Here is a 19,567-nt window from a genome sequence, read left to right as displayed (position 1 = left end):
AAAGGGTGTGAGAACAAACAGGAGGCTTTGGAGCTTTTGGAAATACGAATGTTAATGTGGAGCAGGGGACAACACACACACACACAGATCCTGTATATGGATTCAACTTTCTTGGGGTGTTTACCCTCTGTTGTGCTTCTGATCAATACTGTAAAATATCCCACCTACTCTTCTTTCCATCCACCCAACCGTCCTTCCTTTGAGGAAAGGCCGGACTGAAATAACCCGAAAGCCGCCAATATCTTTCTCTCTCAGTCGTCTGCTGTGTATTGGGTGACTCGTACGATAATGTGGCGAACGTAATCCAGCGGAGAACCTGGTGTACACAGAATAAAAAGAACCCGGTCGGGGGTCCGTGTCGGCTCCCTGCTGAGCCGCTGTGGGATGAGAGTGGCTCCGTCTAAGAGGATTGAGAGAAAATTGTCTTGAAAAGGGAAAAGCCACTGGCGCAGAGGAAGTCGAAGCTGATGACTCAAGCTTGAGTCACTTTTTTTTTCCCTCCACAAAACGAAAATAGATTGGTTTGGTTTTCTGCAGGTGTTGGAGCTTTGATTCCGACAATTTATGTCGATGAGCACAGATTTAAAAACGACTCCCTTTCTCTCCGCCCGTCCGGCAGGATCGAGCTGGTTTGCCTGTTTATCACGAGGCGGTCGCTCCTCGTTAATTCAGCCCATCGTCTCCAAACCACAGCGATTTATTTTCGCAAGAAATGTGCTGGTGAAATTTAAACCCCCTGTTAAAGGTTTCTCCACCTCCTCCCCCCCTCCTCCCCGTCCTCCGACTGATCTCAGATGGTGGGTGAGGATGGTGGAGTCGGTGATGTCCACAGCAACAGAAGCCACATGCAAGAATTTGCCCGGTAACAATGACAAAGCAGCACAAACACCAATGGCCAGCCAGCAGCGCACATCGACCGGTCGACTCCGTCAGTCGGTCGACTCCATCAGTCAGTCGGTCTGTCAGTCGGTCTGTCAGTCGGTCTGTCAGTCGGTCGGTCAGAAGGTCAGTCGGTCGGTCGGTCGGACGGTCAGTCGGTCGGTCAGAAGGTCAGTCGGTCGGTTGGTCGGTCGGTCGGACGGTCAGTCAGTCAGTCAGTCAGTCAGTCAGTCGGACGGTCAGTCAGAAGGTCAGTCGTTCAGTCGGTCGGTCGGACGGTCGGTCAGAAGGTCAGTCGTTCAGTCAGTCGGTCAATAATCCACCCGACCAGTGTCTCAGTGAATACCTGGTGGTGGTAACTGCCCTCCCTTCGGTATGAGGTCTAAACAGAGAGAGGGTCAGAAGAACAAGGTCAAGGAAAGGTTATAGAATATAATAGAATAAAATAGAATAGAATAGAATAGAATATAGGTATATATATAAGCAAAACTTTATTGTTCCCTTTTACGCCGTCTACCGTAAAATGATCCGTTTGCTGGGTATGAGACGTTTGAGGTTTCACGGGGAGTTTGACCAGAACCAGCAGAACCAGAATGTGGTCAGTAGGCGGGTTCTTCATCGTGAACTCGAATGAGAACCCACTTCACTTCAAGTCCATGGGATATCCGAACGAAGCCGAGACGCATCCGAAGCTGCGTCGGCGAGAACGAAGCCGCCCGGCGTCTTCCCCGTTTACTACTTGAGCAGCTGCTCTGGCGTGAGGCCGGCGTGGAACACATCGACCTGATCCAACCAGCGGGAAGGAATCCGTTACGCACACCACGCTCACTTGAAACGATTGATTTGACGTTCAACCCTCAAACAAAGCGGCGTCGAGCGAACGCTACAGTTGTGAACAAGGGGGCCGACACCACCCTGGGGTTTCACTTCCAGTCCGCTGAGCCCCTGCTCCGTGCCCGACTCGGACGATTGGTCTTTGCGGCACGCATGATTAGCAGTGACCACGGGGCTCTCGGGCTGCGAGAGAAAAAACAAATGAGTACGGCCCCCGCGCGGATGGCATTTACAATTACTCTGACCCGAAGGGAAGAACTTAACACAATTGACTTGCTGTGCGATGTGTCACATAGTCTGATGTTTGGTTTCTGGGATGTTGCAGGAGACTTGTGAGGGAACGGCTGATTTTGGAGAACAGAGAGTAGAAAGAGGTAAAGAGAAGAGGGTGATGGGAAGTCGTTGGCTACGTCCACACTAATATCACTTCTGCTATGTTTACGCCTGGCGCCCACATTATACTCCAGAGTTTTCGAGCCCCTAAAACGGAGGTGGTGATTTAGTACGGAAGCAGCGGAGACACATTGAAACAAAAACGTAGAGACCCATGTTCGCTTCCTGGTTGCGTCTTATCAGTCGCGGCTCGACTAACAGCGTTGGAAACACTTCCTTTCAGAAACAGTTCCACCTCATTGTCGGTCCAAGAAAAGAAATTCCTGCTCTTACTTTTGTATGTGTATCGTCATGGTGACGTGTTTCCAGGTCTACAGATGGAGATGATCTAATACAGAGCTTAAAATGCCTTTCTGGACGGAGATTTGTTTTTCAATTTTTAAACGCGAAGCGTGCCGACGTGGCCCCGAGCGCCAGAGTCTTTACCTTGGAGCGAGATTTGAAGGTCCTGAAGGCGCCGCCTTTGAAGATGACCCTGTTCCTCTTACACAGGATGAAGGCCACCATGACGATCACCACCATCAACAGGAAGAGCGGCGTGAGCACGGCCATGATCCACAGGTTGCTGGGCGGAGTCTTGACCACGGCTACAGACACACAAACGTCACTCATCAGCACATGACTTCATGTGCGGTCTAGCCACTAAGTGACGCTTTGGTCATTTCAAAGCAAACACTTGAATATTGCAGTGTGTAGTTTAATATTTCCCGTACTTGTACACACTTATAGGAGCAGTATTAACTAAACAAACATGTTACATAAAGATCTTCACAAGTTTGGACAAGCTAGATGTTTCTGCCTGTTTCCAGTGTTGATAAGTTAAAGGAGACATATTGTGCTCATATTCAGGTTGATAATTTTCATTTGGGTTATCACTTGAAAAAGGTTCACACGCTCTCATGTTCAGTAAACACATCAGTTTTTCCTGCAGCTCATCTTTCACAACATCTGTCTGAAACACTTGTTTTATTAGCTCCTGTCTCTTTAAGGCCCCTCCCTCCCCGATGAAGCCCAGTCTGCTCTGATTGGCCAGCTGGCTCCACTCTGTTGTGATTGGTCAACCGCTTCCAGCGCGCGTGGTAAGTCCTCTCGCTCTCGCTTTACCCGACTTGGCTCAGGGCGTGTCAGACTAGCCGCTAGGCATGTTCTATGAACTTCCGTAATTTTGTGATGTCACCATCTTACGGAAATATCGTTGGGACCTCTGACGAGGCGTTTCAGGAGCGTCAATGTTGTCTGTTGACTGATGTCTCCTTTAAACGTCTCCTGACTACAGATCCATGCTTAAGGCACGAACACAAACATGAGAGTGGTGTCAATCTTTTCATCTAATTCTTGGCAAGAACGTACAGTAGGTGTTTTCTAAAGTGTGCAAACAAATGTAAAATCATAACTATTGCTTTTAATTATAACACGATTCAAAAAACTGAAAAAACTCTATAGACCAGATGTTCTTGAAAGTACAATGTAAAAAGAAACCTGCTTAAATCTTAAAGTTTGAACTTGAATATCCCCCTGAAAACTGGTCTCTTTGAGCTTCTCTGTCACAGAACGGCGTGTTTTCATTAGAAGGACGAATGCAGTCTTTTTCCTCTTCTGAGCCCGTGAAAAGGCGAAATAAATGAATTTTGCCAGAACACTGTGTTCAGGTTCCGTCCCGAGCGCGGTGAGGAGGAGCGGTGAAGGACGCCGAGCGTTGTTGGTCTCTCTCCAGTTTGTTAATTACCGATTCTGAAGGAAACGTGGGGGAGAGAAGCTACGAGGGAACAGTTTGTCCTCTCGCGACCGCTACATTGTGAACGTCCTCCTGCAATATTCTCTAAATATAAAAAAAAAAATCCACAATCTTCCGAACTCAACATTTGAGAACAATGTGGAAACACAATCTTTGATTATGAATCTGCGATTTTTAAATTGGTGTTGACATTCTAAAGCTTTACCACATGCGGAGGGGCATTATGGAAATTCATGGAAATTTATGGAAAACCCAAATGCTGCGGAATGTCACTGTAAGACAAGAACGTTAGGCTTCCCCCCCCCGGGCAGATAAAACCCTGAAGAGAAGAGTAGTTAAACTGGGAGTGTTCTTGGCAGCGTGGCGTCTCTATAATGGTCTGCTGCATGAGGAACGTGCTCATGTGAGCATCTGTAATATCTATGTAGAACATGTATTTATTAATAAATGCAAAAAAGACTATGGGAATAAATATGCAGAAGAAAAAACTGAATGATTTAATATCTTATGCATTAAGTTAGAAACATTAGACAAATGAATATAAAGACCAGGTCGAATTAGCAGCCGTTTAGCTTAGCTAAGATTAGCTTAGCTTAGCTTAGCAGAGAGACTAGAACCAGAAGGGAAACAGGTAGCCTGACAAATAAATCTGTGATTAAATATGCAGAAGAAAAATATATGTTTCAATATGTTATGCATGAAGTTAGAAACATTAGACAAATTAATATAAACAAGACCAGGTGAAATCAGCAGCTAGTTAGCTAAGCTTAGCTTAGCATAGCAGAAAGACTAGGACCATCTCATGATGTAATTCTCACCATGATGCAGAGAAAACTCTATAATTAATGCAAATACAGTCAGGGTAAACTAAAGTGGAATCAAGGAATCAAACAAACTAAGCTATGATACTAACTATCAGTATTTAACAAAGTATTCCCTTTAAAATGTTAAATGTATAATATTCTAAGGTTTTTCAACCTTCAGCTACAAACCTAGATAAGATACATCTTCTTGCATAATATACTAAATAAATTATAAAATATAGAATACATTATGGTATACTTGAGTATATATGTATGTATATTTTATGATATTCCACTGGCAAAAGAGTAAAGAGAGTAATTGACTTACCTATAAGCTGTAGACTATCTGGTCTGAACTACCTATATAAGAGTGACGGAGGAGCTCTAAACTTAAAGGGGCAACTGCAGCTGCATTAATATCTTCTGTGGCTCTGGAGGGAAGTTTTTTAAAAGTTTTTCTACACGTTGATCTCTTTAGTGTTTCAGCGGAGTACAGAACTACGTGAGTGCTGATTTAAATCATAAATTTATTCAAATTATTTATTACAATTTCTGTTTGGTAATTATCCAGATATGATGAGACAGACCGTTTCTACGGAGACAGCCATTATGTCTGTGAGTGGGATAGGGAGGGTTTTTTGGGAGACCATGCACTGACCACTTGTTGATCTGTGTAACAAAACCAGAATGCTCCTCAATATATTGAGCATCTTGTGATAAATACGTCTGCTTACGACATCCACGGTCTCCCGTCTTCTCGATTCGACTGCATCAATTTTTCCATAAGTACAGTAGGACATAAGTAAGAAAACACGCTTACGTTCAGCCTGCACTTGTACGAAGTATCCCAGCGTCAGAGCCATGGTCTGGGAGTCCAGGCTGCTGAGGGTCTTGGCGGCGGCGGTTCCGGTGACGGGCGCTCCGTTCACCTGGACGTAGTAGGTCATCTCCGCGGGGTTCTTGGGACCGGGCAGTCGACGCATGCTCACCATCTAAAGTACAGCATCAACATTAATGTCCCATTCTGTATATGCCCCAGCCTGGTACTGACTTTCCAAAGAAAGTTTTTTAATACATAGTTTATTTTAGATGCAGAGAATATCAGTGCGACATATCCATGGACAGATTAATTACAAAAATCCGTTATCTCCTCGCACCTAAGATTTGAAAAAATCCCTGTGATATATCCACACCGGCCCAACGGAAGAACTCTCAATTGGCTCGGTGGCTTTGATCACGACGATGCCGTTCGCTGCGAGATAACCGCACTTGGGGAAGACACTCAAGGAAAACTGAGTCATTTGAAATCTCGATTTCCTTTCATCATACATCAAACATCTGCTTCTTTTTTCAACTGACGAGCACATCGCGCGATTTAATCAAGTCTGCTAATTTGATTTTGTCGTTAAGAAAGAAAGAAGGGATGTGCGTTATTAAACGGATGGATGATTTCTCCTCTGACTAAACCCCGCCTCCCTCCCTCCCTCTCGGTCTCGGAGAGCGTCTCCATCTCCGCAGCCATAAAACTGACTCGTGTGTGACTTCCCGTTAAACCTTGTGGGAGTGGGAGGCATAAATCCCACGAGGAGTAAATCGTTGTCTTAATTTGCACAATATGGGGCGACGGGCAAGGAGGTGACACATACAGGAAATAACACACACACACGAACCTGAGTCTGACCTGGACGCACCGTCCTGTCTCCGAACAGTAAGAACAAATCAATCGCAGAAAACCCCCCGTGACTTTTTCCACTGGTTTCCCAATAATCCGGTCAAGTGGGGGGTTTTTTCCTTTCGGAATGAAATGTCAATCCATCTACACAAATGTTATATGATTTAATATGTACTAGATAAATATGTATGCGTATGGATTTGTTGTTTCCTTAGGTTTAACGAATAATCAATTATTAAAAAATGGTTTCCTCCGCCATGTTCATCGCAGCTTGTTTGTTTGTCTGTCAAAGGATTCCTCCAAATCTACTGAACTAATCACCAAGAAATCCTGTGGGAGGTTGGTTCATGACCCAATTGAGGTCCCATTCAATTTTTGGGGTGGATCCGGTTAAACAGGCGGGTGCAGGACTCCCCCCCCCCCCCCCCACACACACACTTTCTTTAACGTTGCAAGATGGGACGTTTACCTTAGCGGAGGCGTGCGCTCTCCGAATGGCCTTCTGGTTACCAATTGGGTTCCTTTCTCTCAATCACTTCAGCTCCAATTCCCAAAATCAATTTCGCATTATGTATATTTCTTCTTCCTTCTGTTGCTGACAACAAAAGTCATGAGCACTCACCTGCACACATCTCAACGTAGAGGCACACAAGCAGTGTGGTTCCAGGTTGCACTGACAGTAGCTCGGCATGTCCACCATTTTGTTCCCAGATTGAAATACTACAGCTTAATAAATATTGGATGGAATGCCATGAAATTTGCCACTGGCCTTTGGCATTGCAAGAGGACGAATCCTGCAGACTCTGTGATTCCCAGGACTTTTCATCTCGCACCAGCAGCAGCAGGCTGACAGTTTAGGGTCAGTGTGAAACATCTCTCAGCGACTATTCTTAAGGATTGTCATGTTTTTCATGTTGGCCTCAAACGGAACCGGTGATCCCACGACACTTAATGTAACACTCTGGATTGATTTTTTTGTTTTTTCCTACAGCTGAGAAAGTGATTCCCAACATAACCATTGGGGAACTCCAAAAGTCTATGCACCAAGATCCTATTCAACAACGTCACAATAACTGTGTGGCATCCCTAAAGGACACAGACAAATTCCCATTCCCACCCACCTGCACGGTGTAGCCCCCCACGGTTGTGGCGCGCCGGGACCGGGCCGCCTGAGAGCCGCCCTGCCTGCCGGCCACCAGGAAGAGCTCGGCCAGACGCTGCTCCATCAGGCTGGCGAAGCTCTGGTAGTTGGCCTCCAGGGAGGAGGTGTCCACATCCTGGATCACTGCAGAGAGGGGAGACGAGAGGGGACAGGCGAGGGATTAACGGGGGTGAAGAGGAGCGTTTAGTGAAGGTGAAGACGAGTAAAAAGAGGATCCCGTACAGGGATGGAGGATGATGGGGTGAGGGGTCGGACGGAGACGGGAGGCGGGGCGGGAGAGAATGTGCGAGAAAGGGGAGCGAGAAGAAGGAGGAGATGAGAAAATATCAAAGAGAGATCATCGATGCGTGGGTTAATACAGTAATAAGGTTTGAACACAGACAAGGAGGGAGGGATTGAGGGAGGGAGGGAGGGGGAGGAAAAATGTCGAGAGTCAATACAACTGTGCTGAATTGCACAACAGTGAGCACCAGGGCATTTAACTGACCGCTGTTTTGTCCAGTCGATACGGCTCCTGATTACGGCTGATCACCTGCTCGCGCTTTAGTGTGTGTGTGTGTGTAAAGAGCAATTTACCTGTTATCACCCAATATTTCTTGGTTGCCATCGACGTGTTGAGATTATGGTATTCAAGGGCTGGAGAGAAGAAGAGAAAGAGAGAGAGAGTTAAAGATATCTGCAGTTTTTAGAAACACTAATTTGGGACTTTTGCAAAAACACTGCACACTATATTAAATTCTGGGAACCCAACAAGATTTTAAACTAGTTGCCAGACAAAAAACTTCCTACCTGCTACTTTCTCTTTTCCATAAATACTCACCTTATATCTCAATCCCATTTTTAAAAAAAATTCAATTTTGAAGGTAAAGAGCAGTTTTAAAATGTGATTAGTAACATCATGGCCTTATGAGAACCTGTTGCTGCCCTCTGAGTTTTATTGGAGCCTGTCAGGGTCAATACTTTTTCTTAATTCTGAAAGTCGAAACTGAAAAGTTCAATCGTTTTCTTATTCTTCATTTAGAAATGTTAATAATGGGATCTAATCATTCTGATCTTAAAATATATGAATTCTCTTTAATGTCTGTATTGGAACACTTTTCAAATCTCTGCAGCGAGTCACTGAAGCGGAGTGACGACGTGTGGAAAAGCGACAGATTTGCGGAAGAGATTATTGACACTGGCCCTTTGGCACAGATGATGAAATCCGATCATACAAACCCCTCGTCAGGTTTGATCATTGTGTCTGCAGCTCCCCGTCCTCTTCCTCTATCCATCTACTTCGCTCTCGTCTCTGTCTCTCCCCGCTCATTCGTTTCCTAACTAACACCTGCTCCTCTTCCGAATCCGACCGACCGTCTCCTTCCGTCTCCATCTACTCATCTACTCCCTCAGTCCGTCGGCCACTTCCTGCGTCCCACTCATCTGTCCAAACCCATCGCTCCTCATTTCCCATCTGCCCGTTTCACCGTCTGTCTCCACCTGACTCCTCCGCGCTGGTTATCGCCCCGTCGCTCTGACGCGTCTCTGTATACGTGAGCATTTGGACATTTTAACTGAGCTGCTCTCCGACCAGAAAAAACGGGGATGGCGCTCGGGTGGATGGAGGTCGGGGGGATGGAGGTCGGGGGGATGGAGGTCGGGAGGATGGAGGTCGGGGGGATGGAGGTCGGGGGGATGGAGGTCGGGTCGGATGGATGGAGGTCGGGTGGATGGAGGTCGGGTGGATGGAGGTCGGGGGCATGGAGGTCGGGAGGATGGAGGTCGGGTCGGGGGGATGGAGGTCGGGGGGATGGAGGTCGGGTAGATTGAGGTCGGGTGGATGGAGGTCGGGGGGATGGAGGTCGGGAGGATGGAGGTCGGATGGATGGAGGTCGGGGGGATGGAGGTCGGGTGGATGGAGGTCGGGTGGATGAGGTCGGGTGGATGGCGGTCGGGTGGATGGAGGTCGGGTGGATGGATGGAGGTCAGGGGGATGGAGGTCGGGAGGATGGAGGTCGGGTGGATGGAGGTCGGGTGGATGGAGGTCGGGTGGATGAGGTCGGGTGGATGGCGGTTGGGTGGATGGATGAGGTCGGAGGGATGGAGGTCGGGAGGATGGAGGTCTGGAGGAAGGAGGTCAGGAGGATGGAGGTCGGGGGGATGGAGGTTGGGAGGATGGAGGTCTGGAAGATGGAGGTCGGGTCGAATGGATGGAGGTCGGGGGGATGGAGGTCGGGGGGATGGAGGTCGGCTGGAGGTCGGGGGGATGGAGGTCGGGGGGATGGAGGTCGGGAGGATGGAGGTCAGGAGGATGGAGGTCGGGAGGATGGAGGTCAGGAGGATGGAGGTCGGGGGGATGGAGGTCGGCTGGAGGTCGGGGGGATGGAGGTCGGGAGGATGGAGGTCAGGAGGATGGAGGTCGGGAGGATGGAGGTCAGGAGGATGGAGGTCGGGGGGATGGAGGTCGGCTGGAGGTCGGGGGGATGGCGGTTGGGTAGATGGCAGGGGCAAGGAAACTCTTTACTGCCTCTTTTCGCATGTACCTGCTCGAATATGACCTGCACAACATTAAAAGAGTGAAAGCCAACAAACTTTATCAATCCATAGCTCAACATCTGAACCTGACCTGTGCCAAATTTCATACTGATAAAGTGAAGTCTTTCTTTTTTGAAATGTTTAAATGAAAATCGTGCATGACAGAACAAAAAACGGCATTTGTGCTCTCGGTGGAGCCGCGGTCACCGTGTCCTCACCAATAAATGCCAGGAGTATTCACTGTCATCACCGATGTGTCATCTGTTTTATCATTTGCTCATTGTTTCATGATTAGCAAAAGAAGCTGGGTTTTTTTTGGGGGGGGGACGTGACCATGTGAAGTGTGATGTTTTGCCCTTTGGGTTTTTGAGAGCGAGCGCAAATTCTAATCAAATCTCAGCGGGGATAAAATTAGCTGGTTCCGGAGGGGACGAGGAGGTGGACGACGGATCGCCCGTGGCAGGACTCAGATGACCGGAGCTGTAACAGCTGTTTGCCCTTTTTAAAAAACGCCACAGATGGCATCCGAGGCTGCGGTGGAATACAACTCATCTGCGGGTCCACGGCCGCTCACTTAGGTTTGAGTCTGTTTAAATCGACGGAGCCTAATGAAACAAACACAAAAGCTTGTTTGAATATCGTTTACTTTGATTTGTCTCCTTTTAAAAATGTATGCTCATGAGGCAGATCATGTAAGAATGATAATTTATCTTATCTGCTTATCTGCATTAACAAATATGTCTTTGAGTGCCGTCACACTTACACGTCACACTTTGTATTAACACAACATGGGAATGTTTTAATGAAAATATCAGCAAATCAATGCTTTTAGCTCATTTTTGGTCTCCACCATCACCTGAGGGAGAAGTGTGGTTCTTTAGTTGACAAGTTGCTCCTCTAGGCTCAGTGGTGAAGATTGAAATGAGCTCAATGAGCTTTCAGAGCCTTGAGGCTAATTCAAAACAGTCAAGTTTATCACAGGATTACAACAAACAAAGATGCGAAGGGAGGAAGAAACGCTGCATGGAGGTAATAGTTCATCACCAGGCCGGATCCCCTTCACAATACAGTCGTCTGAGCCATTGTTTGGGTCAAAACAAAGATTTAGTGTCGCTATTAACTTGTGTTAACCTAAAAAAACGCAATATGTGAATCCTTGGTTCCAATGTGTCCAAGTACAATTCTTTCTAAACATATTTAAAAATATATATATATATGTATTTTGTAGGAGATAGAAGTGAAACACGAGGTTCGTCCTATATGCCGCAGACGAGACGACACCGTCTGGCATCCGTCTTTGCTTACACAACAGAGAGTGCGTCTCGGATTGCTGCCCTCTTGGTGAAGGTCAAACATACGCTAAGTCATGAATTATGCACCGGCCTCTCGTGGATTCAGCGGTTCTCTGTGGACGCAGCGTCTGTCTGAGCCCGGCGGCACGCGGCTGCACAGAATGAGGAGTCGGGGCAACAGCTGTTATGTAATGGTGAAGAAAATTAGCATGAAGAGACCGGACTCTTCCTCATGTCCAGTCGTGCGTGGGCAGAAAAACAGGCGGTCATGGACTCGTCGCCACAGGGCTGGTTAAGGTCATTTACGGTCTCAAATATTGTTGTTCCTCTAGTGTAAATATTGAATCCCTTCACTTCCCCATCCGACCTCCGACCTCTGTCTGGACAGACTGATACAAAGTCTATTCCGACTCAGTAGCCGCGTTTCCATCTAAATGTCAAGCGAATGTGACATGCTCGTAAGCATGGCAACGCAGAGAGGAAACACGGAGAGAGGTCTGCAGGAGTAACTATCAACTCTGCAACTTATCGTAGTACAACACGGTCGCAACCAGAGCTCGGAGGAAAGACTCCCACAGCGGAAACAGCTGATCAGTCATATCGTTATTAGGCAAAGTTGTTTCCATTTCGCATTTTGCGTATTAACTCTTTTTCGCAGAAGGAAAAGAAACACCTCAAGTGAGTGTGTAAACTTTTTTCCGAATTAAAAGCGAAGCCAAAACATCTGGGTCGCCCCCTGGTGGCTGGCTGCAGTGTAGTTGATAAACCCCGCCCCTTTCGTGTTAGCAGATGGGACATGGGCCAAAGACAACAAAAAGTCAATGTTAAATTGTTCCAAAGATGGTTTCTGTCACGTTTAGGTAATTCACGTGTTCATGTTTATGATAAGTTTGGTTTTCATTAGTTATTTGACTCTGGCTCCAAATTAGGGTCGAAAGCGCAAGATGGTGGTCCCCGCATCCGCGAAATGTCAGCCTTATTTTTGTACGGTGGGAGGAAGTGGAGACGTGTCGTCCATCTTTATATACTGTCTGTGCTCTGAGTGCAATTTTTGACGGTTACACTAAATCTAGTTACCAAAGAAAAACATCCCTGCCTTACATTTTTCTGGTATATTAGCAGTTACGGATTCTTTTTTTTGCCATGGCACCATTATGCAGTAACATGGAAAGAAAGCAAGGTGCACTACTAAAGAAGACCACCAGCTCGCAAACATAGACGTCAACAATAGAGGATTTTAAATATTTTAAAAAACAGCTTTGTAAATGTTTTATGGGGAAGGAAACATATTTGACATGTTAGTGTGAGACCTCATGTGGGTTCACTACTTACGCTCGGCGATGACCAGCGGCGGGTAGAACAGGAAGTAGCCCACCAGCTCGGCGGTCAGCTGGTTGAGGAGGCCGCTGGAGATTGTCCCGTTGAGTACGGCATCCTGATTCTTCACCACGTACACCAGGGTGACGGACGGAGAGCCCGGCTCCTGGGACACACTCTGGATCTGAGGGTAAACACACACACACACACAAATAGAAATTGTAATATTTCATTTTCAGTCCAACAATCCAATAAGGCACTATGTGTCCCCACAGGTCCAATATTGGAAGGATTATTCAATTCTTTATTTATAGCAAACACACAAACAGCGGCAGCGGTGGGCACATGTATAATTCAGACATCCATACAGGAAATATATATAATGCTATCATACCAAACGTCTAAGAAGGACATTAAAAATGCATAACAGATCTCCAGGCACATTTTGACACTTTGCATGAACAATATATATATATATTTTTCTTTCTATAACAAGAATGAGACTCTGAGTCTCCGTAGTTAAAGTGGATGATGATACAAGATACTAGAATTCCCATCACATTGCTTCACGGCCATTAATAATTCAGAGGATGAATTATAAATGGACCCCTGTACATCTGCCCGCGCTCACTAGGACCTGCTTACTTAGACCTGCTAACTACTGTACCCCGACAGCCGGATGGAGGGAAGGAGGGAAGAGAACAGGAAGTGTTTGCACATGACATTTCAAACTTTTCTTTTTATGAAAACTGACTCTTACTAATAATTCATTATCTATCTATATGATTTTATCTTCTATTTTCTTTATTCGCTCATGTTCCACTGTTTTATTCTCATGTTATCTTTCTGTCTGGTGGTGGTTCCTGGGTTTTGCTCTTTGTCGGAACGAAAAAAATCAAGCACTACATTAATTGGCAACTATTTTGATAATCCATTGATGGGTTCAAGTAGTTTTTAAGTAAAAAGAAAGTCAAATTTTTCTGATTTCAGCTTCTGAAACGTGAATATCTTCTGGTTTCTTTGCTCCTCCGTGACAGTGAACTGAATATCTTTGGTGTGTGGACAAAACAAAACATCATCTTGTGTTTGGGGGAAAAGGGTCTTCATTTTTTACAATTTTATGACATTTAATGGACCAAACAACTAATCAATGCAAATAATCGTTAGTTGCAGCTCCGGTAGGAACTGTTTTTTTTTTTTAAATCTCTCTATCGATGTACTTTTACACCTTGCGATGTAAAAGTACATCGATACGATGTATGTTCTGATTTGGCGCCAGGCAAATAAAGTTGAATGAAAAGGAATGAGCTTTGAACGTGTCTCTAGAAATGAACCATTATGTGTCTCTACAGTCAGTACTCTAATTTGTGTTTGCATGTGGAAAAAGTTGCATCGCTGCTTGTGAGGGTCCACTTGTAATCAAGGGCCCGATTAGCAAACGCGTCACAGTGGGCCGTCACAACGGGGCGGCGCCCGTGACAACGGGGCGGTGCCCGTGCTCGTACCTCCACGGCGAGCCTGTTGTAGGTCTCCAGCACTTTGTCCTGGGCTTCGTCGAAGGCGTTCTCCAGCCTCTGCTCCAGCATCTGGACAAAACTGCAGGAGTAGATGTTGTCGGTCGGGCCGACGAACCTCAGCACTGCGGGAGCGAGGTGGGAGGAGGAGGGGGAAGTTCATCATTAGTCAAATGTTCGTCACGCACTCCGTCGAAGAACAATATAGATTTCTCGCACGTACACACAGTAGATCATATGTGGTAGGTAAAGTATAAGTGAACAATAGTGTTATGTGAAGAAGAGCGTGTAAAGAAGCTTGATGAATAGAAAAGTCTGACATTTTTGCTTTGACATGTTTTATAGGATAATTATTTATATATATATTTGATCAAACTTTAATTTCAGTCACTTTTTCCATTTTCATCCACAAGACCGAGTTTGCTTTGTAAACTTGTTAGATAAATACCAACTATAAAATATTAACTTGATTTTATTTTCTCAATCAAGAGTGTGAAAACCCTCTTATGCAATTGGACTAATGGTTAACAATTTGCTAATACTTCTAATTTAAATAATTCCAAATTAATTCAAAACGATTATAAAATGATAATATTTCAAATTTGTAATTTGTATTTGAAATTTTCTGACAGTTAGTTTTGATATTTTCTCCACAAGCTCCATCAATGCCAATGAAGTAGTTATCATATCAATATCATATCTGTGATATACGTGTTTATTACAAATGCATCTGCAGCACCAGTGAGAGTTATCTGGTGTCAGAAGCTCTGGGGCCGAGCTGCAGCGGCCGAAGAGGAATTATTGAGAAACTCAACTGCAACAATCGACTTAATCAAAAACGGAAATCTGTATCCGGGGCCGCGTTTGAGGTATTAAAGAAAAGTAGCGCTCTGGATACCGACGTCGCCCGTGTGACAGATAAACCCCCAAGCAGACAGAGGAAGAGGATTATCGCCACTATCGAGAATGAGAGCGACTCGGAGAGGGAGATCGCCCGTCAGCGCCACACCGGGAGGACCGGGGTAAACAATATTGAGTCCATCAGCAGATTATAGAGGATGTTATTAATGCTGTCTCATCCGCTATTCTCTCGCTGCACTCGGGTTTTTGTACTGTAAAAAAAAAAAAAGTGAGGATGTGAGAGGTGGAACAATATTCTGACCTAGATTCAAAACACTGTGGCGCTTATGAGGACAGGCGGAATCTCCCCCCCCCCAAAAAAAGATTAGAGTTCCTTACTCTGCAACACATCGCGCGCACAAACACTGTTGACCCAGTTGGTGACTGCAGGCGGATTGTGCTGCGTGTGGTCAATTGGCATAGACAGCAGTGTATTTTATGGTTCGTGAGCTGAACAAGTGCCGACTTCATACGCGGCCGAACAATAACAAGTTGCACTTCCCACTACAGGCGAAGACGCGCGTCGTTCCCCAGTTTGTGATTATTAGAACCAATATGTGTGTGATTTTAACGTTCCCAGCGACGATGCCAGGCAGCGGTAATATGTGGAAATACTAATCTTTGGCCACTGACCAAATTGTTAGCAACTTCTACTTTTGTGGGTAAAGCTCAAAGCATTTCTGTTTAATGTTCACCGTAGTGGTACAGTAGTATCCACTGTCAACCGACAAGAAATCCCGGTAACGTCCGAGTAATATTTTTAAGATGCGTTTGATTTTTTTGCCGCGATGAGATTACGGACAAAGACGCGAAGAGACACGAATTTCACATCACTTGTGTCGGACGAGGGGGAATGACGCCTCCTTTGATCAAGTTGAAATATTTAAAGGTGAAAGATTAATGTGACGCAATGTCGCAAAGGTCAGTCACCGTTGAGTAAGAGAACGGCCAAATATTTGCAGGTCTTACTCTCGAATGATCCCGCGGCCGAAGATGTGCTGCGCGTTTCGGTCTGAACTCGCTTTTATTCTCACGTCTAGTTAACTTCAAGTACTTTGTCAAGGTCAGTGAGAAACTGTGACCTCAGTGTTTGTTATTTGGCCACTGGGGGGCAGACGTCCACAACAAACTGATCATCACACACCTCTTTGACATAGTGCAGCTTTTTAAAGGAGCAATGTGACATTTTTTGCCGTCGCTACATATCAAGCTGTTTACGTACAAGTGTTTAAATGTCTAAATGAAAAGTCGTGTAAAACTGGACACATAGTGGCTTTAACACAATAAAAGAGTCCACTAATCTGACCAGTGTGGAAACACAACGTGAATTCAGAAATCTTTGTCTAGGGAACAAATGAGTTTCCAAATTCCAATCTCAAGATGCATCTTTTGTTAATTGCACTGATTTTGCGTTGCGTCCCACAAGACACTCGAGTGTGTGTGTGTGTGTGTGTGTGTGTGTGCGCACGCGTGTGTTTGAGCACACACACACACAGATATGTGTTTTTTAAGAGGCTTAAGAGCCTGACTAAATGAATGGACCAATTTTCCTTTGCTCTGCAATCATGGGACTCTGTGTGGGATTCAGGCTAAATCACAGGAGACTAAAGGAGAGCAGACGTGTAATCAGAGTTTTCTAATTTCGTCTCTGCTCCGCTCTTCCGCTCGCGTCTCCCTCCCGGTTCACTCACAGTTGCATTTTCTCTCTTTCTTTGTTCACCCTCTGCTCACATTCTCTCTCCCTCCTCCTCCTCCTCCTCCTCATCGCCACACATGTTCAAAAAAACCTCTGCACACCATCGCACCATAATCCCACCGTTCGCTTACGTAGAAGTTTGTTCTACATCCTCTTATCCCCCCCCCGCCCTCACCTGTTTTCAGCTGCAGGTGAATGCTCGGCCTGGGCGCCCAGGTTGCCACGGGAACCAGGACGGCCTTGACCGACGGGGTGTGCTGCCTGATGTCCGACAGCAGCTTGTCAAAGCCGTAGACGTTCAGCGCCTCGACCACCAGCGAGGACACGAAGACGGTTTTGCCGCTGGTCACGTAGTAGCCCAGGGTCACGTTGTGGGGGCTGCAGGCGTCGTGCTCCACCTGAGGCACAGGGGCAAGGGGAAGTTTTTATCTTTTTATTCTTCTACACTCACATCATCTGTGTTCCAAGCAAGGCTGCGTGCATATATATCCTCTAAATATATGTTCTGATACGGGCCGTGTGTGTGTGTTTCCAGGGGCCGTGTGTGTTTCCAGGAGCCGTGTGTGTTTCTAGGGGCCGTGTGTGAGTTTCTAGGGGCCGTGTGTGTGTTTCTAGGGGCCGTGTGTGTGTTTCTAGGGGCCGTGTGTGTGTTTCTAGGGGCCGTGTGTGGGCTCATTTCAAAGAACCGAACAAACAGCATCAGGGAAAAGAAATCAGAGCTGTCAGGTGGAACGAGCTCAGAGGACGACGACAGCAGACGACATCTTTGAAGCATCCTCCTCTCATACGTGCCCATCGATTGAGCTGCGGGTTTCGAATGCAAACACTTCAGACTATGAATATTTATAAAAACCCTGTTTAAAGCCAAAATCGGACCGGAGGGCTTTTTTTTTTGACTACTTGTGTGTCCTGGAAGAACACACGCAGACGACAGTCGGCGGTGAGTCGAGGCTCGTGTTCTTCTGGAGCTACCGAACCGCCCGCCTCCCGCTCCCTCCACCTTCGACCGCGGTGAGCAGCTGTGGCTGCTGTTACTATGGCGCCACACTCCTCTCCTTGTTGTTTAGTGTTTGCTGGATGCCCTCGGATAATCTTTTTTTCTTATTCTGGGAAAATAAAACACAAATTTCTACTCTTTGTCTGCGTACCAACAACAGACAGACAACGCTCCTCCTTCAAACTATACCCGCCATCGCTACGTAAGCCACTTTGTTTTAAGCCACAGCCCGTTCCTTTCATTTTTTAATCATACTCAGCGACTCATTCTTTTATGCCTGCAAACTCCACCTTTGAGTTCTGCATTTCACATCTTTCAGGTTCTCAACTCAGCAAGGAGTTAAATCCTTCTGACGGCTTCTTTTTTTTTTATGTCCTGACTTAAAGGGTCTTGTGTCACATGAAAAGCCTCTCGTGTGTCCATTTAGAAAATGAAGTGATTGATTTTGTGTTTCCTTGAAATTGAAAATGAACTGAGCCCCGGGAGGCAGTCCTCCAACCATCGAAGATGTGATGTTGCCGAATGTAAGACATTTCAATAAAGTTTCAGCTTTCATTTGAGGTCAAACTTTATTCAAAGCGCCTCTATTTAGCATTCATCAACAGTATAGAAACATTTAATACATAAATTAAATTATATCTGTACTAATAAATCGGCGGAGATATGCGTTTGCAAATGTCTATGGCTCCTTTCGTGAAGCACTCAAGTCTATAAAATCATCAATCATATGAGATGATATCACATAAACATGTATTCATGAGGCAATTAAGCATATGTGCGAAAGAGTTTCTTCTCTTAAAATGAAATATATGTTTAAAAGCGTAATAAATATATACGAAGCAAATGAGGATATTGTCAGAACATAAAAATGTATTGTTACAAATTTACTGCGCGACGCATTCATCATTAGGCAACTGTTAACAAATACTTTAATACTATTTACTAATACATAAAAAATGTCCTTATGTATGTTTCTGACTACGCTGTCACGTGTTATCGGTTACAGACATTTATCAGTTGCTTTCTTTGCCCCCTTCAAATGCCAAATTTCCATGTTTTAAATAGTGCGTTAACCAGTTTGCTCTGTGTCATTTTCTTGAACAAAGCCGACGGGACGCGTCCCTTGCCCTCCGCCGCCACGTCTTCCTCTCGGCCGCCGACGCTTTCAAAAGCTGCGAAACTGCACAATTTGTGTCGGCAATTGTGGTCAAACGTATTAAACTCGAGTGCGTCCCATTAAATACTGCTGCGTGCTCATTTCACGGCATCTGATAAACCCCCATGTCCCTGACGCAAGCCGAGACTTGCCCGCCATCAAAGCCTGAAAAACGCCGCATTCGTATCGTGGCTTCTAAAGCACTGGCCAGTTTTATACCTTGTCGCAGCTGCTGCTCAACAGACTGATCCAGGTCGCCGAATAACGGTCTACGTTATCTGATTGGGAGGACGAGAAACCGAGGAGCGTTTCTGTTTGTGTGAGCATAGACGCGGGGTAGAGGGGGGGGGGGGGGGGGTAGATGAAAGTGGACTGGAGCTTAGAGACACTGAGTCACTCCCAGAGCAGCCTCACAAACAACTGGATAAAAATAGAAGAAGCAGAGCGGATGAAGACAGAAGACAGACGCACAGCGAGACGAAGGGAGGCAGGTGGACGGACGGAGAGGCAGGCGGCTACGACAGACGGGAGGAAACGGAAAATCAATCGACTTAAACCTACTGTAGAGGGCAATCAGGGGGGGGGGGGGTCCAGGAAGGGAGTAATGAGAGAAACCAAATAAATATTGAGAAATGTGAAGGACGAGGGGCGAGAGAGGGATTGTGCGAGAACGAGGAGAGACACAGAAGAAGAAGAAGAATGG

The 19,567-nt window shown here is 45.9% G+C and overlaps 1 protein-coding gene across 3 annotated transcripts in view; it reads right to left on the bottom strand.

Annotated features, from left to right (window-relative positions):
• kiaa1549la (KIAA1549-like a) overlaps positions 1–19,567 on the bottom strand; it is a 77,509-nt gene that overhangs the window by 26,125 nt on the left and 31,817 nt on the right. For 2 of the 3 annotated variants that reach the window (XM_047333506.1, XM_047333505.1), the window contains 8 exons: positions 16,887–17,109; positions 14,107–14,240; positions 12,617–12,785; positions 8,055–8,114; positions 7,438–7,601; positions 5,465–5,636; positions 2,533–2,693; positions 1,226–1,261 (listed from right to left, as the gene is read on the bottom strand). In XM_047333506.1, coding sequence (XP_047189462.1) covers positions 1,226–1,261; positions 2,533–2,693; positions 5,465–5,636; positions 7,438–7,601; positions 8,055–8,114; positions 12,617–12,785; positions 14,107–14,240; positions 16,887–17,109 — 1,119 coding nt within the window. The remainder of the gene's footprint in view (positions 1–1,225; positions 1,262–2,532; positions 2,694–5,464; positions 5,637–7,437; positions 7,602–8,054; positions 8,115–12,616; positions 12,786–14,106; positions 14,241–16,886; positions 17,110–19,567) is intronic. The other variant, XM_047333507.1, reaches the window with a different exon arrangement.

This window comes from Scophthalmus maximus, chromosome 7, assembly GCF_022379125.1.
Source record: "Scophthalmus maximus strain ysfricsl-2021 chromosome 7, ASM2237912v1, whole genome shotgun sequence".
In the NCBI taxonomy this organism is placed as follows: domain Eukaryota; kingdom Metazoa; phylum Chordata; class Actinopteri; order Pleuronectiformes; family Scophthalmidae; genus Scophthalmus; species Scophthalmus maximus.
The sequence above is the reverse complement of the archived record's forward strand: the minus strand, read 5'-3'. Positions and strand labels throughout refer to the sequence as shown.